Source organism: Apiospora phragmitis, assembly GCF_038363925.1.
Source record: "Apiospora phragmitis strain CBS 135458 chromosome Unknown utg000009l:1.0-1189150.0:1.0-1190623.0, whole genome shotgun sequence".
In the NCBI taxonomy this organism is placed as follows: domain Eukaryota; kingdom Fungi; phylum Ascomycota; class Sordariomycetes; order Amphisphaeriales; family Apiosporaceae; genus Apiospora; species Apiospora phragmitis.
Genome location: NW_027117408.1, coordinates 688,047 through 715,985, shown reverse-complemented (window position 1 = coordinate 715,985; position 27,939 = coordinate 688,047). Strand labels below are relative to the sequence as shown.

The following is a 27,939-nucleotide window of genomic DNA, read 5'->3' as shown; positions in this document are numbered from 1 at the left end:
AGCTTTAACCTTATTACGCGGGAATTTCGGGCTACTTTATAATAATAACGTCCTTTACCCTCGGAAATAATATTATCCTCTATTTTAAAAATAATGCCATCCTCGCTTTCTATATTTTTTATAAGTTTTTCAAGTTCTTAAAAATATAATTTAATTTAAATAACCCGGAACTCCTTCGGGCCGTTTAATATATCGACTTAAATTATATAATTTTTAATTACGGCGATCAGGTACGGTTCGGTCTATCCTCTTTTCTCTTACTATATAAGAACCTCCGTACGGAGCGGGAGTATAAAAATATCGTAAATATACGGTCCGTTCCGGGTATTTAAAGCTCGGTTAATATTAACCTCTACCCAGATCTTCCGTAACATTTTTATCGCCTTTCGTATAGCCTCCGCTTTCGTTTGGATTTCTAGCGATAGAGGCGAACTCGTATTAATTCGAGGATATACTCCGAAGATAAAAAGTGTTAAAACGAGCCTATTTAAGCCGATAATATTATTTAAAGCTTTTACCGCTATTTAAAAGACCGTCTCCAGGTTTGTACAGTTACTTAACTCTTTTTATAAAATATTATACGCTCGGCGGAACAGAGTATACGCTTTTTCGATCTTTTTTACTATTTAATAAGTTTTAATTAATATTTATTTATATATAATTCCTATTATTCGTACGTAATCTTAAAACTCCCTTTAAAAATAGGTTTCGGGGTTGTACGAAATATTATCCGAAAGGCTTTAATAGATATATATTTAATATTTATAAAACGTATTTTAAATATTTTATACGTTAAATAATTTTAAAAATATAGCTATTTAAAAAAACGTATTAATATTAATAATATATAATACGTTTTATCCATTAATATATATAATATTAATAACGATCTTATAATTAAAATCGTATAAGTTTTAAAATAAGAATTTAAACCGCCGTAATACCGGGTCGTACGTTTAATACTAAGAGCAGAATTTCTAAATTTTATCGAGGACGGAAATCTCGACGTCGTCGTAGCCAGTATTCTTTAAAAGGTTATATAGCTTCTCTATACGGGGATGTCCGAACCAACGGTAAAAGTGCCGGAGCTATATTTCGGTAAAGTGTACTGTCGCTTTTATACGATTAATATTAAAGAATAGATATCCTTATTTCTTAATAACCGGGAATATTTTTTTATTAATTTATATAATAACGTTAAAAATATTATTATAATACGTTTTAAATTTATCGGTATTATATAGCGATAATAAGAAAAAGGTTTAGGTTTCGAAAATATAATATTTCGTTATTTTTAATTAATTCTGTACGTCGAAGGTATTAATTAATAATACCGGAAATGAATTACCGAATTTAATCTCGGCCGATCCGGGAGTTTAATTAATCTAGGTATCCGGGTTCTTTTATACGTAAGCTTCGGTTTAAAACTTGCCGACTATTAAGAGCTATGCGGCACCGGTATCCCAAAGTTCACCTTGGTATACCTAGTTATACTAGCCGCTTAGGCTAAATTAATCCGCTCGTATAGTAAGTTTTAAAGAGTAAATATCCTTTTTTATAAGCTAGTAAAAGAATATAGCGTCTATTAAATAAATAATTCCTTACCGTACGTTTTTTAAATTAATATAGTCGTAGTTTTCCTCGTTATTAAAATCCTTTTATAGTTTTTCTTAATCTTATATAAATATTTCGTATTTTTTTAATACGAGAGGACTCTATCCGATAGTTTTGTACGCTTAAAGGTATTAGGTTTATACCCGAAATTACTTTTTAAACGAATAATTTAATAATTAATATCCTTATTTTTAATAAACTCGGCATATTTTTCTTTAAAACGGCTTATTTTTATACGTTAATTTAAATTAGAACAGTATTATTATTTATTAGTTCCGGTTATTAAAAAATACCGGTTTATTTTTATAAAAAGGTTTATTATTATAAAACGGCCTATTCTTTTTTATACGGTTATTAATAAAACGTTTATTAATTATATACGCTTTAAAGGTTGTTTTTAATAATAATCCTTCTATTAAATAGCCGGTTATTATCTTTCAGTTTATCGCGATATTTAATAAGGCTCGGAGGTTAAAAAATAGACCCTCGCATATTAACTACCGGTGGATAAGGGCCGGTTCGAGCTTAGGAACTCTTCGGCAGGCTTATATAATAAAAGTATAAAGGTGCTTTTCTTTTTAAAATTCTATTCCGAAGGCTTATTATATATAGGTTAATTTATTAAATAATATTTCTAAAATTTTTAAAAGCGATTTCTCGGGGTTTTCTATTTTTAATTATACGAATATAATATTCGTTTAATCCGTATAATATTAAATATAAGTTACCGGGTTATTAAAATATTTATTAAAGTCGGTATATATTTGGTCTTATTTTTTATCTAGGCCGATATAATTTAAATAAAAATTTACCGCACGGCCGGCTAAGATATCCGGAAAAATCGCATAATACTAATTTTCCGGGATATCTAATTAACGGTAGGTCCCGATAAAAAATCATACTTTATTAATAAAAATATTATACAATACGCCGGTATAATCATTAATCTTCTTTTATACTTTAAAAAATAAAACGATTTTAAAACTATTTACCTTCCCATTATAAATAATTCGAGTTAATAAAATATCGTACATAATAATATATACCGGGTTAAACGTTTACATATTAACGTTAAATATCTAACTAAAAGCAAAAAAAAAGAATAATATCTTAAAAAGCTCTAATACCAGGTATACCGGGATACGTAGCTAGGAAAAAGGGATACCGGTAATTAGGGTTTAGTCGTACGGCCGGTTATATTATACAGGTCTCCCGCGTCTCTTATTTTATTATATAATTTTCGGCCGGTTATTCTATTAAGTTCCGTACGGTACTCTCTTTTTAAACGGTCAGGGGTCGGCGTCGTTATTTCGGCTTAGGCGGCAGGGTACGTCGGTATACGGTAAGCTCTATTAGCTTCCCGGTTATTATATTATCGTTAGGGGTATCGATTCCGTTCTTTTTTAAATATATAAAGAGAGCTTTTAAAAATATACGATTAATATTTTTAAATACCTCTTCTATTTATTTAACGAAATCGTAAGCGAATTATTTCGTAAAAGTATTTTTCGTAATTTTAAAAAAGTAATAATCGTAAAGGTATCGTATAGCGTATATCGTTAATTCTTTTTTCGTTATTTTAAATAACGTCGGGTCCGGCTCGTCGTTCTATTTCTCGAGGTCGGTATTTACCTTCTAAACCCCGAGTTTTATTCTCGTAATCGTTATAGTTTCTTCGTACGTGATCTCGGGTTCGTTTTTAAATACCTCGAACGGCTCGGATATTTAGGGGATTTTAAATTATTCGGTATTAAGGTCCTAGCCCGGTTAAAGGGTATTAAAGGTAGACGTTATTATTAAAGTATTATTTAACTAGTTCGTATAACGTTATTTTCGGGTATAAAGTGGTATATAATTTAGTTAGTTTTCCGACCGTATTATAACCTAGTTTCTTTTTTTCGATATTCGCTTTAAAAGAAATAAGATTTAAACTTCATACGAAAGAGGTAGCTTTACTTTTTTTAAAGATTTAAAAATCCTTTTAAACTACTTAGTACGGTCGCCCTACCTATATATTAATATAAAACCGTTTTTTACTCTTACTAATTTATAATTACCTCGTATAATTATTAATTAATATTAAATAGGCTTTCTAATATATACGTACGCTGCGTAAGGGTTAAAACAATATTTATATTCTATTTATCTCCTCTATTTATTAATTAGCGGGAAGCCGCCAACGCTCACCTTCTCGTACGAGGGGCTAATAATCCGTGCGTTGCACGTACGTAACGCCCCTTTCAAGAGGTGCTGGAAGCCCCTGGAGTGGCTGTTCTAATATTAAGTACTGATTATGGCGTTTGCCTGCATGCGGATCACATCCATTAACGATAGCCGCTCCAGTAAATGACACATACCGCAAGCCCAAGCCCTTGTTCTTTGTGACGACTAGAAGGCGTGATATATCGGTAATTCCGTGATCGCCGGCACATCTGAGGTTGTTGCTGTTTGATTACTTAGTGATGTTGTTTTGGGATGGGATTCTCCAGCAGATACACTTCGTCAGGTCGGCTCTTTCCGTCTTTAGCAGGGCGCCTTGCAACAGTAGCTTCATCTGTGTCTATGCTGGAGCTTCAGGGATTAGTGGCACCATCCGGACGATTTGAAGCACCTTCTTGCATACGACTCGGATCAGATACTCTAGATGATGAGAATTCACGCCGCCTAAAACATCTGCTGTGCCCAAGTCACAACACATTCCGAAGTTCTCTATCTTGTCCAGATTACAGCGGTATTTGGCAAGCAGGGGATGTGCGACTTGTGCCTAGAGTAATAAAGTGTGGGGGCAACTACCGCGCGTCGGCTATTACGTCGTACTTTTCAATTGTCTGCCCGGGCAGATTTCCAAAACGGCGCACGTCCGTACCGGAACGCCAACCCGCGGCGGGCTCCACCATACCAAGCGTCAGACCAGACTATGACGGCAGCATACGCTGATACATGGTCGTAGAGAGGGTACTTGCATAGGTTCGCAACGGCGAATTTTCGGTCTATGAAAGTATAAATACGGCCGAGGTGCAAGACAGTCCGGCCTTCTATCCGTCAAAGACTTATACGGACCTCTCTTACTCTATTCATACTTAGAACATGTCGGATCGAACTACCGCCTCAAACGCCACCATCAATCCGCCCGGGTTGCCTCTGGAGCGTGAATCCTCGGCAAAGTCATACACATACGAGAACGAGCAGGGATGGCGGCAATACCGCATGTTGAGGCCTTGCCGCGGCATGTACCATGATGTCCGTCGACGGCTTCCATACTACTGGAGCGACATTACCGATGCCTTCACGTATCGCGCCATCGCCAGTACAATCCGCATGTACTTCGTCAAGTAAGTCAGACACTCCCAACTGTCTTCGTCAGTGCATCACTCGGGGGGAGCTTGCCTGCTGACATGCCATTGCAGCCTCCTCCCAGCCGTTGCGTATACCCTGGACATGTACAGAAGGACGGGCGAGTTCTTCGGTGTGACCGATGCCTTATTTTCCTCGGCCTTGGCTGCGATGGTCTTCAGCATCCTGGGCGTCCAGCCTTTGACGATCGTCGGAATCACTGGGCTGATCTCCCTTTTCAACTACACCATCTACGACATCATCTCACTGTATGACGTGTCGCTCTACCCAAGTTTCATGGCTTGGACCGGTATCTGGGCTGCAATCTTCCATTGGGCCGTCGCCATCTTCAACCTGTGTGATTATATGCGTTATGTCACAGATTTCTCCAGTGAAAGCTTTGGCATGTACGTGGGCATCATCTATATGAGTAGGTATTAGAGCGAAGAATCACAGACTGTGTAGAACGAAAGAGCTGACGGTGGATTCCAGTCAAAGGAGTTGAAGAACTCGTCTACGAGTTCGAGCAGAAAGGAGCGACTGCGGGTTACTTGAGCTGTATCATCGCTATCCTCTACTTCGCTTCCATATACGCATTAGAGAAGCTGGGCCAAAGCACCGTTTGGAAACCATGGTTTCGTGGTGTCCTGGCAGATTATGCATATGTAGTAAGTACATAAAATATTAAGTCAATACGGCTTCCCATCTCATTGTATCAGTATTAATATCATTTATCTAGTTCGCTACTCTGTTTTGGGTAGGATTCTCACATATGCCGGAGAGGCTCAAAGACGCCAACATCTCCAAGGTGCCTATCACAGAGGCTTTTCATCCTACGCAACCCCGCGGCTGGCTGCTCGAGTTTTGGACTCTACCAGTCAAATGGGTATTCGTGGCCCTGCCCTTTGGATTCTTACTAATGTTATTGTTTTACTACGACCACGTTAGTTCCCTTCCACCCCAGAACATTGCTCTTTCTGCTACGAGAGCCTTTACTGAGTACCGAAATGTAGAACGTCAGCAGTATAACGGCCCAAGCCCGCCAATTCCCACTTAAGAAGCCAGGCGGTTTCCACTGGGACTTCTTTCTGTTGGGGTGCACGACTTTCGTGGCGGCAATCCTCGGTCTGCCGATGCCGAACGGCCTTGTTCCCCAGGCGCCAGTCCATACAGACTCTCTTACGAACTACACCACCGAGTTGAAGATTATCTCCACCACCGAGGGCGAGGGAAACGGAAATACGCCGTCCGATAGTCAAGGCAACGGCGGTAGTCGAGCAACGCGTTTCCCACTTCTTGATGGGCCTTGCGCTGATCGGTACGATGACCGGACCGTTGCTCACCGTTTTGCATACCATGCCTTCTGCACTATTCGCCGGCGTTTTCTTCGTGGTTGGTGTAAGTGTCGCTTTCTTCTTATTTAAAAAGGAGCTTCCATTGACTTAGTATGATCAAACAGTGGGGCTCGATCGAGTCCAACAGCATCGTCCAGCGACTTATCTTCCTCATGTCCGAGCCCCGGTTCATCCAACGCGACGAGCCGCTGCTCCGGGTGCGGCGCCGCGCCATCTGGCTCTTCTTCGGCCTACAGGGCCTCGGCGTCGCGGCCACGGTCGCCATCTCGCAGACGATCGCGGCGATAGGCTTCCCGGTCCTCATCATCCTGCTGATCCCGCTCCGGACGCACGTCATGCCGCGGTGGTTCGCCCTCGCCGAGCTGGCGGTGTTGGACGACTTCACCTGCACGAACGAGCAGGTGCTGGCCAGCTTGGGCGGCGCCCGGCGCTGCCGGAACACTCCAAGGAGGGTGATTGGGGTCTCGAGCACCAGAGATCCGAGCGGAGGTTCGGGCCCCACTGACAGCGAGCTGGCAGTTTGAAGCACTAAGAACATGTGGGGGCGTAGGAGCATATCGGGTAGTGCGATCCGGCTTGCCAGGGGAAGCCTCACCCAGACACGCAGCGGCGGCGTATCTCTGACGGAACCAAACGGAACCGGATGTCTCCAAATCTGCTCGCCCGGGATTTGACGCTGCCGCGAGTCCCGTCCTGCACCCGCAAGTACGAAACAACGATCTTCATTCACGAAGGGGGGTGAGAGGGGGGGGGGGCACCGAGTGTTTGCCTGGAGCTCCTCGGATGACTCGAGAGAGCAATGGGGAGGAGGTAAGTCTAACGGAAAGAGCATTTCTCCTGTGGACTGAGCAACCAATGGACCCTGGATTGGGTGTTCGTGTACAATTGATGCGAGTAACCAGGAAGAGGTGGCACCGCCGCAGAAGGGAGGCCGATACGGAAAGGGGCCCCGTCAGCTGAGGCTCAGATCCAAGTAATATAGTCCCTTGGTCGTGCTGTGGTAAAGAGTGCTGGGTGTAGAAGCGGGGCAGCACGGAATTTATCAAAGTTAGGTCGGATATGATAGTAAATGCGCATCAACAAGCCGGACATTGTTGTGATGTCACACTCCTACCCGTTGGTCGTTTAGCCGGATGGAGCCGATGTATGGTCAAATCTGGCATTATTCTATCCTAGTTTATGGGCAAGGTAACTCCAAAACGAAACATTTCGGAACTGGATCAACGCCAAACTGCTCGTGCCCAAGTCGTGTGTTAGGGGGACCTGCCGCGACCCGTGGTCCGTCCTCGCGACGGGCGGAGAGGCCACAGACGACAACGCACAAGACCGCCAACATGAAGCAGGCCATGAACCTCCAAGTGTCACGCCTACTCCGCCTCGCTCCCCGCGCCTGCACTTCGCATCCTGCATACAGTACCAAGGATATCGCGGACGAGGCGTTGTTCTATCCCGAGTCTGCCGGGCGGCGAGAACGGGACCGACACAAGGAAGTCCGGAGCCCCATGGACAAGCTTCATCACCACGATGGCGGGGACCAGTCGTCATCGCGGACGCCAACTTCTATGGCGTTCCGGTGGAGCGCCACGCGACGCTGGTGGTGGAGCGTGCAGAGGTTGCATGTATCGATTAGGCTTGTCCATGATTGATATGTATTCAGTAGAAAATCTACCTAGAAACTATTTGATAAAACTCGTATAAACTCGTAATGTGAAAGCCAGAAGGTATGATGCATCCGCCGCTTCAAACTGAAGTCTCGCCCTGCCACAGGTTTTGTAGCTAAGTCTGAGAAGTAAAGATATTGAGAAAAGTGAGAGTAGTTGGAAATAGTCTTGCAACAGGTACTGTGAATGGAAAAGAGAAGGATCGATCAAATAATTAATCGCCAGATGACCCCAAAGTAGTATCGGAGAAATAAACAAAACAAAAGCAGTCTTCTCCTTCCTCTAACCAGATGGGAGAGTGGCCGCCGGCTTGAAATAATACAATATGCGTGACACATACCTACGCACTGTTCATCTGGTATTCCCAGTCGATGTCGTAGATCCGACAATATCTGGTCTTCTCCTTCGCCAGGGTTCCATCCCATCTCCAGTTTACCATCAACATACTGCAAGTGTACTATGGTTGTGTACAATACAAGAAGCATGTATAAAATTCCCAAAATTGGTTCCACGAGCCCTAGTGCGTCCAATGCACTTAATGAAACTTTCCACGAGACACTTCGCCAGTTCAGCAGACGTGCAAGTTTGGGCCACCATTTCATAGGCGAAGCCGTATTTTCACGGTTGCGCACTGGGTGTCATTGGTGTAAGAGAACCCTCGATACTGATGTAGTGGCCCAGTTGCCAAGGAGAAACAGCCACCAAGTGACAATGGTCCAGGATAGAGACGCGGAAACCTCGTAGAATTCATATAATCCATAGGCCGTTGCAAGCCGGAAACAATCAGAAGCTTCCGATGCCAGATAGATTTCCTTGGGCATGAAGTTACTCTTGGACATCGAAACGTCCACGGTCTTGTACAGCTCCAGAACGATCGCGAATCGCAGCGACTGAAGCTTGACGAATTGACGACAGAGATAAGTGGAATGGTGGCTTTTATCGTAACGGCGGCGGGAATATAGCCGTTCTTTACGGTCTGAGCTGTCAAGTTTGTCTTGGACCATGACAGCTTTGTACCAAACGAAGTATAACGCAAGTGCCGTATAAGAGATGGACTTCGGCCTGGAAGAATTGGCAAATAGCGCTATCGTGAGAAGGATGATCCAAATGTATGCCATAATGGGACCGACTAGTGCTCGGGGGCGAATCGTATCCTCCCAAACCCTGGCTAGCCCCTTTTGATCGAACTCGACATCCAGCAAGAGCGCTAGGTCAGATACGAAGTGTTGGCAATTCGAATTAAGGAGAGAGTAGGGTTGAGGCTCCAGAAACGCGCTGTGGGATTCGTGCGACTAGAGAAGATACGAGTCGGTTGTCATTTTGTGAGAATGCTCAAATTGCCTTACGCTTTTGCTGTATTCCAAGCGGTGTAAGTGTCGTCGTCCCGAGAAGTGTATCATCGTGGCTCCATTTCTGGCGGTCTTCAAGCTCTTGGATGCTCGTAGGAGATACCATTGCGTACTTGGCCGTTCCCAGGAACCACCATTGTCGGGTTTCATCCCGCTTCAACTCGTAGTAATGGTCGTGGATCTTCAATGTGTAATGCGACATCCACTGTATGTTCAGCCGTTGGAGGTATCTGACCAGAATTCCTCCCAGCCAAAAACGGTGGGAACTTGGCCGAGTTGGAGAGCATGAACCTGACCACATGAACATCCGCTGGCTTTCCAACAAGAGCTTGTTCATCCATTTCTGGGGTAATGATGTTGGAACCAGTGCTTCGTGGTGACGCTTCAGAGGGGCTAAGTTTGGTGCAGAAAAGTCTTCTTAGTGCTTTCTTCCGCTGCGAAATCAAAAGGGCAGGTTCTTGGAAATAAACCAACCGGCAATAGATTTAGCGGAAGGGGTACCGGGAGGCCTCGTACACTTCAGTATTGGCTACAGCCAGCCAGGGAGGCCGCCAGAACTTCCCCGCATGCTGGCACCATGGGCCGTACCGACATGGCGACGTAACGCTGCAGCATCTCTGCAGCAAGTTCACCCTCCTTCAGCAGACTGCAGTATTCTGAGGCGGATAGGCAGACAAGGACGCCCCCAAAAAGTCTTATGTTAACCACCAGCACAGCCCCCATACGTTGGGGTTGTTTGAACGCGTAACAAGGCATATTCAGTTGAGGCTTCCAAGTTGCTTGCAAACAGAACAAGAGCGCCTAGGGCTGCTGTGATGGTTCTTCATCAGTCAGGTGGACCTTCAGCTGGGCGCTATGGTTCATCGAATGCATTACTGCTAATGCATGTGACCGACATGGCTTCCATGTCAATACGGGCGAGACATTCCTTTGACCCGCATAAAGTAGTCGATTTCCTTCTCGCGTTGCTCAAACGCGCATTCCCTTTCCACGCAGCGGCTTGGTCTGCTTCGTCTGAGCCCATCCGCCAACCTCTGGAAGAGATCGAGATCAATTTGAAGGACCAATTAACCATACGTTGGCGAGATGCGACACTCGCACAGATGAATACTATCGGAATCACCGTAAGCTCTCGACTATCACCCATGGATCCTTCAAGTACAGACACGCAGTAACCCCCCTAATTCATTAGAGTGCTCTTTTCGGTAGCGTAATATCCGTATCGCTTTCATGGCCGCTGGTTGACAGCGTCACTGCGTCAATGAGATCAACCGTCCACGCGATTTGGTACTCGGCATTAATCCTGGCGCTTTCATCCATTGCCACTTGGGCACAGCTATCAATTGCCTTACATCGATTCACAAGCCATGCCGAAGGCCTACGAAAGCTCCGGTACCTCCTAGGAAGACAAGTAGACGCCAATGGCTGGAGGCCGAGCAAGTTGCAATTATTCATCTGGCAAGCACCAATCTCTCTCTTGAACTCCAGTATTGTCATGTATGTGGTCGGCTTAGGAGTCCTGGTCTTCGCATCCATCTCTTCATCCTGGCAATGGGACGATCTAAAGGTACTTCAACTTACCTGATTCATTTAAATAGGTTATTGCAGGAATATCAATGTCTAACAAGACATATTAGGTCGTTATACTATTCATGGCCACGGTAACCTACGGTGGTGGACTTTACGTACTTTCAAACTATGGCCTTTATGGGTAGCTACTGGAATGCGATCGGTCTTGATGACGGTGCTTTGCGTAATATGAAGGTGTCAGACATTAATGTGTACGGTATACAGGATAGACTGGTACACTTAATGAGTGGGAACTGTTCACCCCTATTTGGACCCCCACATAAATAGAGTTTAGGAGAATGCGTGATGATGTTAGTAACGGAATACAGAACGATCATGTGCAACACTACCCATCAATGCATCAGCCTTACATGAATACTATCCATCAAGGCTTGATCCCACAGGGGCTACATCCTGCACATCCGACCATCTTCGGCGACATCCCATCGATCACTCCCGACCGTCTTCCTCGCGTAGAAGACGCCGTCAGGGTCGTACTTGTCCTTGATAGCGAGAAGCCGATCGTAGTTGGGCCCGAAGAAGGTCTCCTTCCAGTCCTCCTGGAACGGGTCGCCCTCGTTGACGTACGCCGCGCTCCCCGGCGTCACCCGCTCCAGCGCGGGCAGCAGGCCCGTGAGCCGCCGCTGCATGGCCCCCATATCCGCCCACGCCGACGGCTCCCGGTCCCAGGGGTGCAGCATGCCGATCAGGACCGTGGCCTCGCGCCAGGCCGGGTGCACGGCGTTATCCGCGCCCCCGACGCGGTCCCGGGGGCGCCATGACGGTCACGCCCGCATAGACGTCGTTGTCGTACAGCTCGCGCAGGACCGCCAGGAGGTCTTCGAAGTTGTCCTCAAACACGCGCCGCGGGACCAGCCGTTCGCCCGCCTGCCACAGCAGCGTCGCCTCGCTGATGTCGCCGTACTGCTCGGCGTGCTCGAGGTAGCTCGGGGAGTCGGTCAGCCACGACTGGTACGGGATTTCTAGGGAGTCGAGGATATCCACGAAAGGGGCCATGGTCGCCGTGACGGCCGACGCGGTCTGGTTGTAGGCCGTCACGCCGCTGATGATGAACATGGTGGTGTTGTACGCGATCGTGATGTGCATCCCGGCGTCGGTGACGGCCGGGAGGATGGAGTACAGCGTCCGCAGCGCGGTCCAGTACTTGTCGGTGGTGATGTCGGTGGGGTCGAAGTAGACGCCCATCCCGCCGACGGGCAGGTCCTCGTAGGCGCGGATTGTCACGGCGGTCACCACGCCGAATGTTCCTGGTCCTACACCGTACTCAGTCAGCATTGATCGAATGTAGATCACGTCGATATGAGCTGGCAAATTTACCTCCGCCGCTGAGGGCCCAGTAGAGGTCCGAGTTTTCTGTCCTCGATGCTTTGATGATGTCGCCATCAGCTGTCACAACGTCGAACTCAAGAGTCTGGTCTGCACCGAGCCCAAATGTGGTCGTCAGCGGGGAATGCCCAGTCCCATGTGTCCAGCCGCCAGCTAAGCCAACTGTGTTGCAGTACCCAGCGACAACGACGAGACCTTCGTTCTTGGCTGCGGTGATGGCGTCAATACCTTGGATGCCCGCCCCGAGCTTGAAAGTAGGTCCTTGGTAGGTATCGTCACGCCATTCCAGCTTAGTGATGTCTTTGAGGTGGTGCGTCCAAGCGGCGATCGCACCAGCACCCGTAGACCGACCAAAGAAACTGCGAAGCGTCACTATACGTCTTGGGGCAAGCCTTGTGGTTTAATGCGTACTCGTGACCTTTGTTGCGGACCAGGAACCAGATGTCGTGCTCTCGAGCGAAATTGATGGTGGCGGCCACATCCTCCGCAGACCGAACGTCAACGGCGTAGCTGACATGATTCCCAAGGATCAGGGGCTTTGTTGTGTGGTCCAGGGGTCACAGCTTGCATTTACCCAGTAGGTAGTCAAGACGGAGGAAGATGATTCGTAGCTAACGCAGTCGATTTAACGGTATAGCCCTCATAATGGTATCATGTGTTTAATACTTACTGCGTAGTAGCCAGTGTCCATTTATCCCCTACACAATCATGCGAGTTAAAGAACGTGGTAGCCGTCAGGAACGAAGGCTGGAAAGCTCAACTTACGAAGTTCTGGCAGGCTACCTCATCAAATTGAGGATCATGGCATACGGCTGCGAGTGGGGATAGCCTGGATCAGCCTGCCCCCAACGGTAACGTTGAAGGCGTCCCAGACAGGTATCGAAGGCCAGCCCGGATCTCCGGGCAACACATGGCATCTTGGAACATATCGGGCAGGGGAACTTGTTGATGATACACAGGTGGGCGCCGTGGCTGCAACCACCGTAATAACAATCCTGGACCAAGAAAATAACATCTTCTCACTGGCTGAAGGGAAGGGCAAGTTGGTGCTGGAATGATGTTACGAAGCGATTGGACTCAAGCCCATGAGCGCAAGGAATCCAAGCTCTTATCATGATGAGCTGAAGCCTAGTTCGCATGATGCTCATTTGTTTTAGTTATAGCCTTGTGGAAATCAGTAACAAGGAACCTGCATAAGTGTTTGCTCAATATATCACTGTACCCCGCTGGCCGTATTGCCGACCATGTAGGAGCAAATCGGAGTGCGATCAGGGCACATTAAAGATGCGAGGGATACATAATCCCTTTCTTTGTGCATTTGGTTACCTGTAGACACGGTCCGAGTAGATACACCGGTTTATGATCAATCTCGGTAGTTAGCCCGGTACTTACTCGGGTGTAGACATCCTCATTCAGGATCCAAGCAAACAACAACAACAGTCTCAGATGGCGTTTCCACTTTACGGTCTTAGAGATCGAGCAAGCCGAGCCAAAAGTTTCCAGATGTTCGTCGACTCTATTCTAGCGTTCACATCAAGTCGTCCGGTTACACTGCTCCTATGACATTTGGAAGAGGTGATATCCCACGAGGGCGCCGATGGCATTGAACCACAGGAGCGAGCAAACATTATGGCATTGCCACGCGATACCCCTTACATCTGATCTAAACCAGCAGGTAACTGATGCCCATGTCGTTCAATTACATACTCGTGGCTTCATACGTATAACCAGATCAGAAATCTCAGTGTCAAGCCATCCCGCCTTTATTTCAAATCTGTTCAGCTCTTAAGGGGTCATACACATTGCAGCAACGAAAGAACCATAGGGAACGATCGACCCCTTCAGATATGGTCTCGAAGTTGAATCTATTGTCGCAACGCGCATCATCAAACCGGCCAGTATGTCTGACCCAACGATCTCCCCAAGATATGATGCCACGAAGGACCCTGCACCTGTAGTCCACGGCTCCCTCTGGATGATGACAACAGTCGCTATGATCTTTCCAGTCCTCCGCTTCTGGATCAAGATATCTCGAAGGTGTAACCTATGGTGGGACGACAGTGTCTTAGCTCTTTCATGGGTACGTAAGAATTCAATTCTCGGCACCATCTCCCCCAACACACGCTTGTGATCTCACGGAGCGAAAATTTCTGGAAAATTCGACACTTAGGCAACTCTCGTCGCGAACAATGCCATCATAAGTGCCCTGTTGAGCCTTGGCTTCGGTACCGGCCGAGCATACAATAGCCACATGGCGAGATTGTTGGCGGTCTCTGCGGTCACATCAATCTTGGCGCGGGTATGGAGTAAGACCTCTTTTGCCTTGACCCTTCTTCGCATCCTCGAAGAGAAAGATCGTTTGCAGCGACTCTTCATCTGGTTCGTGATCGCTTCGATGCACGTTTTGTCCATACTGTATTGCGTTGTGATATGGAGGCGCGTTTGCGAAAGCGAGGCCACGGAGGATGGTGACGCGGTGGGCCGCATTCCTGGTCCTTGCGTTCCCTGGTCACGATTCTAGCGATACAAATAAGTAACGTCGGTATGTCAAGCCTCTCCTATGTTGGCAGGTCGTGCCGTATAGCTGTGGGTTTCACGGCGATGGCGGATTGTAGGGAGAACGAGGAAAGGGTCAGGAGACTCTTTCTCAAGACGAGTGCTTACTAGCGAACACTGTACGGCATTATCTGCGTTTATGGATTTCGCTCTTGCATTATTCCCCTGGCTTATTATCTGAAAACTCCAAATGAGAGTGCAAGAGAAGATAGGTACGGCGGTCGCAATGAGCTTGGGCATCCTGTGAGTGCATACCTACTATTTGGCAAACAGGCTGTTTTGCCCACGATGTCTGACAAGATACGGCTCCAGGGCTGGGATATTTGCCATCCTGCAAATCAAAGGCATATTGACATTGGCGGGACCAGGCTACAGCGAATGTAAGTCTTCGTGTCGATCTTCGCCTCCTGTTCTCGCTGTCCTAGCTTCGCTCGTGCCTCGTATGCTCACTGCTCACTGCCATCTCCTTCAGACAGGCTTTCTATACTGTCCATCGTGTCAAGCGCCGAGTCTACCATGACGATCATCGCCGCCTCGACTCCGGTCCTGCGCATCCTGTTGCGGGACCTGTATCACAAGCCAACACTTGTCGAGGTATCCACAAAAAGCAATTCGAGGGCCAAGCTGCGAAGGACTTCGACTATGATTGACCCTGATGCCATCACCGACCAACCACGTGGGATCATGCAGAGAACCGAAGTGGAGATTGAGTACAGTCGCAAAAGCAGCTATGCCGCGCATGATACGAGGGGGGCAGAGTACGAATTGGATGAATGGTACTTGGGGCTGCGACCGACCCAGGCTGGCAGAGCTTATTAAACTGTATAAGTAACTACCGGTAGTCATATGGCCATTTTTCGCAATACTCAGTCTTGTTATGTTGGAAACAGATGTTGTTGAAATTGATTCCTTTGGATAACAAGCTGTGAAACAGAGAGAAATCCAGAGGGTCTGTGCGCAGCAGCAGATTTTGATAAGCTGCATCCATGCAATTGCTCCTCCAACTTATAGCTGCATAAGCTCTTACATCTTCAACAACCAACACCCGACCAGTCGTCTCAATGATTGGATCCAAAGCTCGGTTAGCTCAGTTGGTTAGAGCGTCGTACTAATATTCTCTCACCAGAATACATTAAGTAATGCGAAGGCCATGAGTTCAAGCCTCATACTGAGCATCTTCTTTTTTTGCTTTTACTGCCTAGTAACTACATGTACATGCCCTTTTTAGCTTTGCGTAATGGCAATTGCTCTTGGCTGTTTCCTTCAATACGCGACCATTTCCTACGAGCAGTACTATTGAGCAGTGTCAATCATGCGCTACTTCGCCTTACTGTACAGCATGATCTCCCTCTCAATAATCGCATGACAGTCGAGATCCCGATTTTCCTTCATCAGGCGCACGGCCTTCTCTTTGTACTTCGGATTGCCGAGCACTTTGTCCACCGCTGCGGCGATTTGCTCGCTGCTTGGTGTCTGCGTCTTGAGATTGACTGCGAGCCCAGCATACTCTGCTCGTGCAGTGACCTACAAGCAATGTCAATTGAAGCCATGGAGTTTCCTGCATTGTAAAAAGTACTTACCTCGACTTTGTCCTCGGTGATGCCCGCGACCACCATCGGCACCGCATTGATGACGCCGTGCGTCATGCTGCCGTAGCCGCCATTGGAGACGAACAGGTCAGCGTGCTCGAGCGCCACGTCGTACGGCAGGTAATCCGCCACCTTTGTGTTCGCCGGGACCTCGAAGTCCGCCGGCAGCGAAGCGCCCTTGACGCCCAGCACGGCGATGACAATCACGTCGTCGCGCTTCGCAAGCGCCGTGATGGTGGGCATGATGAGCTCTTCGTAAGTAGTGGCTAGCGTGCCCTGCGCGACGGGGATGACGTGTTTCTTCCCCAGGGAACCAGCCGGCAGCGCCGCATTGGACCGGATCTCGGACCACCAGGATGGGTATTCGAAGTTGGGGTTGATGCCCTTCTTGGGCAGCGCGCCGGCATAGCGGATCGAGGAGTGCAGATCCGACCTCGGGTACTCCATGCTGGGGCTGCACAGCTGGAACATGGTGTCGAACGACTCCAGCCAGGCGTCAAACAGCGCGCGCTCGGGCATGCGCGTGCAGCCCATGTCGGTCAGGATCCGCTCCTGGACCGCGACCAGGTGCTGGAAGGGCCCCTCCCGGAGCCCGGCGTTGAGGGCCTGGTTACGCGCGCGGCCTGCCTCGGTCGCGTCCGGCGGCAGGCCGGACCCGAACGGCGCCGTGTCGACGCTGGACGCCGGAAGCGGCACCACGTTGAGGCCGATGGTCTTGGGGAACGCGTCGTAGCCCCCGGGCAGGGGCGCGCCGTACTTGAAGGCGAAGACGCCGAGGGAGACGGTCTCGGTCACGACGACGACGTCGCGCGCCGGGTCCCGTTCGCGCACCAGCTCGAGCAGGGACCGCAGGTTCGCGGTGCGGACCGGGATGGACGGCAGGAAGAGCGCCTCGATGTCGAACATGAGCCGGGGAGGGCCCACGGGGATCTTTTCGCGCTGCTCTATGGCCCCTTCCGGGAAGAACGCCGCGGTTTCGAACCATCCGGCGCCGATGGCCTGCACGTTCTCCCCGGAACTCGGTCGCCGTCATGAAGATGACCTCGAAGCCCTTCTTGACCAGCTCCCGGGCGACGTGCAGGGCGGGCAGCGTGTGACCTGCTAGCGGACACGCCGACATGACCAACAGGGGAAGCCGGCGCCTGTGTCCCGCTTCTCCATTGGTCGCGGCTTCCTCGCGGTGGAAGTTGCCGCCTGGGTTCCCTTCGTTGATGGCCATATTCGGAGTCGAAAATTTGAAATAACGAAAAGATGGACAAGATTCTTAAGTGCAGGTTCCTCGCGCAAAGGACCTTTGATAAGTAAGTAGGAAAAAGAAAAGAAAAGAAAGTGACAGCAACCCCCAACTGACAGCGCATAGCGAACGAGGCTAGGCGGGCAGCAGGCTATAACGCACATGTGTAGTAAGCTTGTAATACAGCCTATCGAGGACAAGCGCGCGCCAGGAAAAGCACTATGGCCTATCTAGGTCAGTGATCAGCATTGAACATATGATATCTGCAAGGAGACGTGGCCAAACCGGCATCCTCAGCCGCACTTTAGCAGCCACTAAGACACTTTCTCCTTACACACACGTCATGTCATCTTTCCAGCGAATACCACTGCCATAGCCTGACGGCAAATACTCGACCTAGAAGATAATAGCCGAACGAGACTTGTACACCTGGCGAAGATGAAATAAGGGGGGTTACAGTACTTGCCCTTCCCCCACCCCTGAACTAGCCAAATGTGGGACTGGCGTTAAGCTAGTGGTGCACCGCCGCGCCCTACACGAGCCCTACTGGGTGAGATGTGATACCTCGATATTTATAAGCAACAATATCTAGCGGCCTAAGTGCTGCTGACGTATCTCTCTCTTTCTTAATGTTCGACCGCCAACAATAGCAGAAATTGAAGGAAGTGAAGTATGATATTTGCTTTTCATTCTCGGCCCCTTGAAGAAGAGGGGGCGTCTTCTGATTGGAAGTGGGTATGGTTAGACGTAGGCCTTACACGTCAGCTGACAAAGCTTTTACTGTGGCGTTATGCAGTGTAGGTTTAGGGGTATTAGTATACTGCCTCAACCAATGACGGTTCGAATTTCCTCAGCCTTATTATGATTATGACTGCCGAAGGCACGGGGGTTTCACCGTTGCCACATCAGATACAGCCAACGCAGCGGGGCCCCCACCCTCCATTGTATCGTATGCAAACAAAAAACGGTGACCTCTCAGGGCGAAGCGTGCGACAGCGGCTTTCCTTCGCTCACCATCACACCCTCGCCTACTTACCGATCCTATTCGAGCAGATCGTGCATCCCGTTCTGCTGCAACTTGCGTCTGAACTTATTCTCCGGCTCGGCCAGAAAGGAGTCAATGTCGCTGCCGTCGAGTACGGGGTACAGCGCCTCGAGGGGCACCTCTCGCGTCCGGATGGCGGGCTGCGGCTCCCGCAGGAGGCGCAGGGCGATCTCAGCGCACTCTTGGGGCGTCATGCCGATGTCGTCGGGGCGGATGACGACGTGCTTTTGGTCTTCATCGATCATGGGGGACTGTGTTATGGAACGTTTCCTGTTTATCAGTAGAAGACGGTGGGATAAATAACAGTGGTTTGTAATATGGTGTTACTATTCAGAAGAAGGGGAGAGAAGGGTAAAAGTAAAGAGAGGGAAAGAAAGGGGGGACATGTGTGGCACATACGTGGGTAGTGCCAGGACAAATGCACGAGTTCCTAATGCCGCAACTCTCCCGCAGGCCCCCGAGCGACTTGGCCACGCTGACAATGGCCGCCTTGCTCGCAAAGTACAGCGGCGTGAGCATGCCGCGCAGGTAGCCCGCGAGGCTGGCGAACCAGAGCAGGTTGCCCTCGACCTCGCGGTGCTCCAGCCAGTACGCGATGGCGATCTGGGCCAGGCGGATGGGGCCGGCCGTGTTGATGGCCAGGGTCTTGTACTGGCCCACGGCAGCGTCCGAGTCGTCCCGCGGCCGCTGCGACGGATGAACCTGATGAACCTCCCCCGCCTCCGCCGGGCAAGTTCCAGAAGCTGCTCCAGGGGAGCTCGTACACGCCCGCGCCGTTGACGACAATGTTGACGCGGCCGTAGGTCTCCAGCGCGGCCTCCCAGAGGGCGCGGATTTGGGCCCAGTTGCTCATGTCGGTGGGCTGGAAGACGGCAGAGGGCCGATCGCCGCGCTCATTCCCGTTCGCGGCGGCATGCTGGTACTTTTCCAGTGTCTCTTGGGCCTTGGGACGGAGGCGCACGTCGGCCATCACGACGGAGCACCCCGCCTCCAGCAGGAGCTCTGTCAAGGCATGGATTGATGCCTATGATTACGGTTAGTGCAAGTGTCGAAGAAGGAAACCCGTAGAAAGAAGAAAACCCCAACTTACCGGTTCCAGCTCCAGTCACAATGGCGATCTTCCCCTTTAAATCGTATGCAGACATATCTTCGTTCTTGCTATTTCAGCCCTTGGCTTTCCAGATTCTGGTACTTGCAGATGGGACGCGGTGATAAGAAGTCGGAGTTTAATACCAGAAACGAGATAGGGGAGAGCATTTGACTACCTCAAAAACCTTGCGCGTTGCCAACTTACTCCGCACCAAGAAAGCGATGCCTACCCAACGCAACACAGCGTATGCAATGCCACCCGCATCATCGTTTGAGAACATGGCCTATTAGAGCGAGGTTGTGAAGGCCTATTGCATATGTATCTATCGGCACCACACACACACACACACACACACATAAGTACGCGGATGCGCGGGCTTATGCACGACGCCCGTCACAGAAACCAACTGGTAAAGGCAGACACTGCGTTTTCCGCGGATGCCACCATGAGAACACCGTTTGTGGCAGAATGGGGGATAAGGTGCATCTCATCGCTGTGGCCGAATCCGTTTCCATTGAGGTTGATATACGTAAGATATTGTTTATGTATATCACTGTATGGCCCTGCCTGATACAATAGGGGCCCAGTGACTCTGCCAGCCCAAGACGGCGGCGCCCATCCCAACCCCAACTTTGTTACCCCGCGAAGCGGCAAAGTGTAATAAAAGAGAAAGCAACCGCTCTTTCATCGCACAACAAAAGAAAAATCCTAGGAACCTCGATAGGATACTGGCCTTGCATCAAGTATAAAACTTGAAGTCGGATGAGCTATGTCCCACGTATGTTACAGTTACCAGAGCAGTAGAGGCACAATGAGTGAAAGCCCGACGACAACAATTCTGTCCCATGACGACACGCAAGGGCTTGGAGCGCCGGTGGAAGCCGGAGGGCTCTGACCACTACCATTTCCCGAGGGTTCAACTTCCGATGACGGTGGTGTACTGCTCGCCGATGATGATGCCGTGGCGCCGGTCAAGGTGGAGGAAGAAGTCGGCCCAAGTGGACCCAATGAAAACGGCCCACCGCCGACAACCGGGGTCAGCGACCCGGTGCCGCCGCCCTCCGCATCTAACATCGTTACCGTGGCTGTCGCCAAGACGCCCGCAGCAGAAGCCTGACCGCTGCCGCTGCCGCCACCACCCATCATCGTTGTAGTCATCATGATCTTCTTCGTATCCTGGCATGCCCCTCCTTTCCGGCCCTCCTCGGCAGCAGCTCCTCCGATCTTGACATACCCGTTACTCCCCACAATCTTCCGCTCAAAGCTACTGCCCTTGATATGTTGTCCGAAATTGGTCGCTCGCCCCGCATCCTCGACCGCCTCGGCGCCGGAAAACAGCGCGCACTTGTAGTTGGCGACGGCCCGCGGCCGGTCGCAGGAGCAGCGCCAGGGGTTCCACTCGGGGTCGCGCTCGACGTAGAGGTTGAAGGCGGCGCAGGCGCCCGAGGGGTCAGTGTCGCACAGGGCGGCGCACGCGGCGGGGTCGTACGAGGTGAGGAGGTGGTAGCCCATGTAGCATAGCGGCGGTACGGATATTGCTGAGGCCGGTGTGTTTCTGCTGCTGCTGCCGTTTCGGGGGTCATGGGCTGCAATGCCGTCGGGTTCGGGAGGGTTGGCGGCCGCGTGCAGGTTGAAGAAGGTTGGGCGGTAGCCTGCGGGCGTCGGAGCCCGGAGCGCGGCGTGGTGGAAGGGCGCGTGGGCGAGGAAGACTTCGGGGGTGTCGGGGTGCATTCGACCGCCATGGCCTACATGGTTGGTTAAGATGGGAGATTAGCTTTTAAGTATCATATCGTACATACCGAAGTATTATGGAAAGATTGATACAATTTGATCAGAAAACAGGAACTAGTAATAAATAACATGTGAAGGGCACGAAAAGGGGAGTTTTGCGGGGTGACGGATAGAAAAGTGTGAAACTTACCCCCTGGCTGCATTGCACAAGGAATTTTCGGACTGACGAACCCGCAATACGTGCCGTTCTCGTATGGGGTGGGACAGGCCGCATCGGTAGTGAAGGTGTAGTTGTTGGTCCAGTTGATAGGCGTGCATCTTGTAGCTGTAGTTTCTGCGGAGGCGGCAGTGGCATTGTTGGTATTCATCGCCGTCGTCGTCAGCAGGCTTGTTGTCATCGAGGAGCCCCGAAGCTCTTGTTGGGCTTCGAAAACCCTGCTGGTGCTACTGTTGCTGCTGCTGTAAGGCTCTGTGGCGGTTACCGTGACCGTGAAAGCAGCGTCCCGTGGAGACAAAGCCGAGTTTCCGCCATAGCGAGCCACTTCTGCCTCCCGGAAGCTTCGGAGTCTTGGTTCTTCGTTATCGCTGTTGTCTGTGTGCTTATCCTTCACATCTGGATCAGTCGTTGCAGAACCGAGGACGGTCTCGTCGCCATTCTTTTCTTCTCCTTGCTTCTGGGGGTAAGCCTGGGCATAGTCGTCAGTCACTCGCATCATCGTCGTCGCCGCCGCTGCTCCTCCATCCGCACGGGATTGGGGGTGGACAAGTGGGGGTCTATCATGATGATGGTCACGGCTCGATGAAACGATGTCAGCATCGACGACGAAGACGAAGCTGGTCAAGAGGATTATACCGGCTGTAGCCAGGAAGTTTATGAATCTTGCAATTCGCATTGTGGGGGGGGGGGGGCTACCTAGAGCATCCTGAAGTCGAAACACAACCGTTGTCCGATAGGACAACAACAGCCATTCATGCGTTGCCCACATGGTTCCTATATCTATGTCTCCAAGGTCTCCTGCTGTATGATAACAGGTCCCATCGTCGAACTGCCGCTCCCAGCCTCTTCCCAGCCTCCTTTTGATCGATGGATTGCCATTTTCTGACACCTTCAAGGAATGGGCTGATCTAGAACCATAGGATATAGTGAACTAAGGGATAGACGCAAACTTGTTCAAGTACGGCTTGGTACAAGGGCCTTATACTACGTCGTAGGGGTAAGTAGAGGCATCTAGTTAAGTAGCGAAGCTAGTTATCGCTCAAGTAACAATCAAAGTGAAGAAGGTATCCCTCTTCGCCCCTTGTAATCACTACCTGGAGGGTATGCCTTTACTTATGCCTGATACGTGGTACTAGGGAGTCAAGTCTGTGGCTTCGAGGGATTGGCCGGATTGGCGATCTTTGGGCGGCAATAGCACTAGCACCCATTTTTGAGTTCCCACGTCAGCACCTAAAGCACATAGGGCGACTGCCACGCGAAACTCAATTGCCTGACTTAAGCGATGGCTGAAGTATTTGAAGTAGTACGACCCCGGTTCGGGCCTTTACGTCTTGCGGTCGGATAGTCATGAAGTTGTTTTGAAATGATTTTCAATTAAAAATCATGAATGATAGAAGCTATCTACCTTAAGATATGATATTCCCAACCCGAAAACACCAAACAAATGACATGATTGTATGCGATTACAAGAGACATGCAGTCTAGTAAGCGACTTGGGTGCTCAGACCATCGGTTTCGCGATCGAAGTTGCGGTGCAGGGATATCTGGTAGAAGAACTTGTCCACGAAACTCGCACCCTCCTTGGCAATGGTAGCAGCCTCGCCAAGACCCTCGGGGCTAACCTTGGCCATGGTGACCACACCGTACGACTCTTGAGCCGTGCTATCCTGCGAAATAGTGATAGCGGGAAGAGCGAAGGCGGTCTTGAGCAGAGCGGTTGCCTCGCCAATACCACCGATGGCCTTGAGATGGCCGAACGCCTCGCGCACCCAGTGGACGGCACGTCCACTCTTGGAGAGGGTGTTGATGGATTCGGCGCCACCAGGCACGAAGATAGCGTCGAACATGGTTGATCGCATGCCCTCGAGATGGTGGTCGGGCACGACACCACTGCCAGCCTTCTTGTCGGCGCCAGCGGGGTAGATCTCGCTCCGGCGGGGAGCGATAGTGAAAGGCAGAGCACTGGCGGCGGTGACGGCCGCCTTGACACTATTGTAGGCAGTGGCGTCATATCCGTCGGCGATGATAATAGCGATGCGTCGACTTTCGATCGTGGGTTTCTTGGGCGCGAACTCGGTCTGGCTGAGACCCTTGGCCTTCTTACCATGGTTGGGCCTTGATTCCTTCTGTGGCACGGTACCGCCGACCATCTCGGCAACCTGCTGTGCCAAGTCGAGATCGATATCGGCCAGACGTTGGGACATACGCTCGTAAACGATGGGGTCATCGCAATGGTCAAGCTCAAACGAGAATGCGGCAATCATATGTGCACGCTCAGGGGCGACATGCTGTTGAGGAAAAGCTGTGCTTGGTTGAAGTGCTCCTTGAACTTGGGGCTGCGTGCACGTGACTTGATGCCCTCAACCTTCTGTGGGAAGTCGACATAGGCGCCCTCGGCGTGGGAGGCTGGCGGTTGGATTTCGAAGCGGTTGGGCCAGTAGTTGACAGAACCCTTGGTGATCCTGTGACGGCCCTGTCCATCACGGTTGAAGTTCATAACGGGGCACACAGGACGGTTGATGGGAAGTTCCTCCCAGTTGATGCCGAGACGGGATAATTGAGTGTCCTGGTAAGAGAAGCTGCGACCTTGGAGGAGAGGGTCATCGGAGTGTCCGATACCAGGGACCATGTGTGATGTGCAGAAGGCAACTTGCTCGGTTTGTGGGAAGTATTCGTCGATGTTGCGGTTGAGCTCCAACTCGCCGATGTATCGGATGGGTACGAGCTCCTCGGGCCAGACCTTGGTAGCATCAAGGATATCAAAATCAAACTTCTGCTCGTCGGCCTCGGGGATGACCTGGATACCAAAATCCCACTTGGGGTAAGCCTTGTTATCAATAGCCTCCATCAGATCCTTGCGATGGAAATCGGGATCTTGACCAGCGATCTTCAGAGCCTCATCCCAAACGAAGGAGTGAACACCAAGCTGAGGGGTGAAGTGGAACTTGACGAAATGACGTTCGCCAGCCTTGTTGATCAGAGTGAAGGTGTTGACACCGAATCCCTGCATCATGCGGAAAGATCGAGGAATGGTTCGGTCAGACATAGCCCACATGTACATGTGTGTAGCCTCTGTGTGAAGGTTGACAAAGTCCCAGAAGTTGTTGTGGGCGCTTTGGGCTTGAGGAACTCCATTGTGAGGTTCCGGCTTGACGGAGTGGACGAAGTCGGGGAACTTCATAGCCTCCTGGATGAAGAAGACGGGGATGTTGTTGCCGACAATGTCCCAGTTGCCCTCGTCAGTATAGAACTTGACGGCGAAACCGCGCACATCACGGACGGTGTCTGCGGAACCACTGCTACCAGCGACAGTAGAGATCGCAGGAAAACGGGGGTTTCACGCGATGTGTCAGTCAGGACATTGGCGAAGGTAACATCCTCGGCGCTCTCCTTCAGGCGGAAAGTACCGAAAGCACCGGTACCGCGGGCGTGGACTACACGCTCGGGAATACGCTCATGGTCGAAGCGGTGGATCTAGTGAAAATTGTCAGTTTTGATAGAGAAAGTCATTCAGAATTCGGAGTATTCACCTTTTCGCGGCCAGATACATCCTCAACCAGATGAGGACCAGTGTGGTCGTTGCTCGAAACCTTGAGCCACTCGTCCGTGTTGTTCTGCCTGACACCGAAGTCGTTGGTGAGGCGTGAGTCCTTGGTGGGCTCTTGAATGTCTTGCTGCAGGTCAGCAGCCTTGGCGTCTTGAACACCCATTGCGGTCTTGGCCTTGTTGAAAGTGTCTGATACCATGTTGGACGCCATACGAACGTGATGACAAGATCTAGCTGACTTGTTTTGGTTTTCACGGGAATGGGTTTTAAGATCAGATGATTTAGATAGAACTAGAACAACTCAAGATCAGGTACACGATTTGGGAGCGAATGGCCAGCCAGCTGGTTTATGTACGTCCTAGATGCGGCGATTTGCCATCACGATCGCCGTTGACTTCAACAACGTTGACCCCATTGTAACGCATCTATGATGTCAGGGAAACGGCATGGAGGTTATGGCCGGCATTTGCAGGCGGATCGGCGGAGCTATGGGCAACGGCTGGAGCTTCCATTATCCAGCCTGGCAATTATTGGGGGGCAATTGTCAGCAGAGAAGGGAGAGTATGGGTGAAATGCGCCTTCTTTGCGCATCGAAACTGCTTGGACATGCAAGTCTTTGCCGAGCGATGATGCGGACATTTCGAAACCGAGTCTTGCTTAGATCTTGAGGCGCGGTGATTGGTCGCTGCGGAGCAAAACGTCCCATCAAACTGCCCAAAACCCCGGTCTGCTGGTAACAAAAGCAGGCATAAGCAGAGGCTGCCCCCACTAAGGTGGACTGCCGCTTCCTGCCAATGGCAAAGAAGCAGTTTTCAATTGTTCGATTAGCCTGGTACAGCTTGACAGCTCAGACAGATCATACAGGTGCTTCTTGCCTGGATTCGATTTCCGACAATCTCGATATGGCAATCCGGACCGCGGTTTCAAAATCGTTGGGATCTAGCGGGGTCGTCTTCGTGAAGCTTAAGTAAGATGCCGAGAGTTCTGCGATAAGGAAACACCCCGCCACCCGCCTTGTTACTAGCAACCAGCGTGTCAGTCGCCGGATGAACAGTGAAGTTGTTATGCTCGCTATGTAACCTTATGTCCTGGCCATTCTTCTCGGAAACTTGCTACAGTCCAGTATCTACTGCTGCAATCCCTCAATAGTAACCTATGCATGTACATAGGTATTCCCGGCATCAGTTGCCTGACATGAGTTATTTCCCAGGTCGGCATCAATATCTTGTGGCCGGGCCACTATGTAGTAGTAGCATCGTTCAAGAATCCGGGATGGGACAGGCACCTCACACATGCCACCAAATGTGTACAGCAGACAGTAGCGCTCGTTGCCACGTGTGTATCTGAACCAAAAGCAGGTACAAATCGATGAGTCTTTCTCCGCGCGGGCAATCCACTCCGCAGGGACGCCGCAACCCGATGGCCCTGGGTCTGTCTGTGCGAAACAACACGCGTACTCGTAGCAACTGCATGGAACTCGATGCGCGCCTGGCAGGCTGATAGGTTTATCTCTGCCAGGTTAATAAAGCCGATGAAAATGTATCCATGAGCATCATGGAAATTCTTGTCAAGTACCGAAGACTTCAACACATAGGTGAGAGATAAGCGAGGCATGTAACAGATAGAGTTGTGCAATCATCATTGTATCGTAAAAACCATAAACACCGTGCTATGCATGCTTTATATCATCAAGATTACGAGAAAGGGAGCTCGGCCACACGCATCAGACCCGTCCCGCAGTCATATTGCTCGTAGACGCGAGACGCAGCATTCCTATGTACGCGTCAAACCTCCCGCCCCGCCCCCTCTCCTTGCTTTGCCCCTTTCCTTCCCGAGGCTCAGAGACCCAACATGCGCCGGACGCCATCCCTGACCTTCTGCTCGTACTCGGCGCGGCGGTCGCGCCACATCTTGGCGGCTTCCACGTTGGCGGGGCTCTCGTCGTTGGGCTCAGCCAGCATGCTCATAACGCTGATCAAGATCTTCTCGACGGACTGGATGGGGCTCCAGCGCTCCGACGCGTGCTCGTAGTGGTTCGGGTCGTCGCCCGGGGATGCAGGATGGAGATGCAGACGAGGCCGCTAGGGTATACTACACTCGCAATGTTAATCAATTTTCTCCTGTATCTGCCCATAGGAAGATGCGGGCAGCACATACCATTGGGGTGAAATATCTCGCCGAGGAACTTCATCGTCGGCGGTGCCAGCGGATAGTCCTTGGGGAACTTGAGCTCGGCAGGGAAGATGCCCCCTTCAAAAGGAGTGCCCTCGGGCCCTTGAATCAGAGCTTCCCACTGCAACAGGTCATCTTCGCTCATGGGTCCGGCAGTGATGCCGTCGGGTGGGTTATTTGTCAGGGCACGGTATTCCTGGAGCAGTCGGCGATGCGCTGTGGATGCCATGTTGTTGGCGTGGGTTGAAGATGCGCAAGACCTAGGCTGAGCAGCCAGGAGCTGAATTGCGATGCGATCTAGCTGACCGCCGACCCCGCTGGCCTCTCTACACTCTACATCATACAGCAATTTCTTATCGATTAGATAACAGGATCAGATAACGAAATATGTATCTGTGCAGGTGCCGTCCCGATCGCTTGGGCAATGAACTCATTTGGCCTCTCTAACCGTTAAAACTAAATGTTGCAGGTCATCTGCAACAGGATTTTGCTTCCAAATCGGTTTTGTTGCATGGAGTTCTAGCAATGTC

The 27,939-nt window shown here is 50.3% G+C and overlaps 10 protein-coding genes across 10 annotated transcripts; 3 read left to right on the top strand and 7 right to left on the bottom strand.

Annotated features, from left to right (window-relative positions):
- Positions 1-4,701: 4,701 nt before the first annotated feature.
- On the top strand, positions 4,702-6,807 carry PG994_009726 (hco3 transporter family; the record flags this gene model as incomplete). The annotated part of the gene is made up of 6 exons (XM_066861135.1): positions 4,702-4,946; positions 5,022-5,377; positions 5,440-5,615; positions 5,687-5,890; positions 5,961-6,345; positions 6,407-6,807. 6 exons carry the CDS (start codon positions 4,702-4,704, stop codon positions 6,805-6,807), a joined length of 1,767 nt encoding a protein of 588 aa, XP_066713305.1.
- An 829-nt stretch (positions 6,808-7,636) lies between these two features.
- On the top strand, positions 7,637-7,948 carry PG994_009725 (uncharacterized protein; the record flags this gene model as incomplete). The annotated part of the gene is made up of 1 exon (XM_066861134.1): positions 7,637-7,948. One exon carries the CDS (start codon positions 7,637-7,639, stop codon positions 7,946-7,948), a length of 312 nt encoding a protein of 103 aa, XP_066713304.1.
- Positions 7,949-8,601: 653 nt separating this feature from the next.
- Positions 8,602-9,418, bottom strand: PG994_009724 (uncharacterized protein; the record flags this gene model as incomplete). The annotated part of the gene is made up of 2 exons (XM_066861133.1): positions 8,602-9,170; positions 9,310-9,418. 2 exons carry the CDS (start codon positions 9,416-9,418, stop codon positions 8,602-8,604), a joined length of 678 nt encoding a protein of 225 aa, XP_066713303.1.
- Positions 9,419-11,288: 1,870 nt separating this feature from the next.
- PG994_009723 (FAD/FMN-containing dehydrogenase) lies at positions 11,289-12,745 on the bottom strand (the record flags this gene model as incomplete). The annotated part of the gene is made up of 4 exons (XM_066861132.1): positions 11,289-11,600; positions 11,671-12,155; positions 12,220-12,587; positions 12,660-12,745. 4 exons carry the CDS (start codon positions 12,743-12,745, stop codon positions 11,289-11,291), a joined length of 1,251 nt encoding a protein of 416 aa, XP_066713302.1.
- Positions 12,746-15,300: 2,555 nt separating this feature from the next.
- On the top strand, positions 15,301-15,603 carry PG994_009722 (uncharacterized protein; the record flags this gene model as incomplete). Its single annotated transcript, XM_066861131.1, has 1 exon — positions 15,301-15,603. One exon carries the CDS (start codon positions 15,301-15,303, stop codon positions 15,601-15,603), a length of 303 nt encoding a protein of 100 aa, XP_066713301.1.
- A 498-nt stretch (positions 15,604-16,101) lies between these two features.
- On the bottom strand, positions 16,102-17,592 carry PG994_009721 (UDP-Glycosyltransferase/glycogen phosphorylase; the record flags this gene model as incomplete). The annotated part of the gene is made up of 3 exons (XM_066861130.1): positions 16,102-16,308; positions 16,365-17,317; positions 17,379-17,592. 3 exons carry the CDS (start codon positions 17,590-17,592, stop codon positions 16,102-16,104), a joined length of 1,374 nt encoding a protein of 457 aa, XP_066713300.1.
- Positions 17,593-18,648: 1,056 nt separating this feature from the next.
- PG994_009720 (uncharacterized protein) lies at positions 18,649-19,622 on the bottom strand (the record flags this gene model as incomplete). The annotated part of the gene is made up of 3 exons (XM_066861129.1): positions 18,649-18,903; positions 19,052-19,339; positions 19,419-19,622. 3 exons carry the CDS (start codon positions 19,620-19,622, stop codon positions 18,649-18,651), a joined length of 747 nt encoding a protein of 248 aa, XP_066713299.1.
- A 909-nt stretch (positions 19,623-20,531) lies between these two features.
- Positions 20,532-22,366, bottom strand: PG994_009719 (uncharacterized protein; the record flags this gene model as incomplete). The annotated part of the gene is made up of 2 exons (XM_066861128.1): positions 20,532-21,487; positions 21,664-22,366. The coding sequence occupies 2 exons, from the start codon at positions 22,364-22,366 to the stop codon at positions 20,532-20,534; spliced, it is 1,659 nt and encodes a 552-aa protein (XP_066713298.1).
- An 805-nt stretch (positions 22,367-23,171) lies between these two features.
- Positions 23,172-25,436, bottom strand: PG994_009718 (catalase-1; the record flags this gene model as incomplete). The annotated part of the gene is made up of 4 exons (XM_066861127.1): positions 23,172-23,992; positions 24,037-24,975; positions 25,032-25,164; positions 25,221-25,436. The coding sequence occupies 4 exons, from the start codon at positions 25,434-25,436 to the stop codon at positions 23,172-23,174; spliced, it is 2,109 nt and encodes a 702-aa protein (XP_066713297.1).
- Positions 25,437-27,075: 1,639 nt separating this feature from the next.
- On the bottom strand, positions 27,076-27,638 carry PG994_009717 (Ubiquitin-conjugating enzyme E2 7; the record flags this gene model as incomplete). Its single annotated transcript, XM_066861126.1, is given in 2 exon segments — positions 27,076-27,318; positions 27,330-27,638. 2 exon segments carry the CDS (start codon positions 27,636-27,638, stop codon positions 27,076-27,078), a joined length of 552 nt encoding a protein of 183 aa, XP_066713296.1.
- Positions 27,639-27,939: the final 301 nt, after the last annotated feature.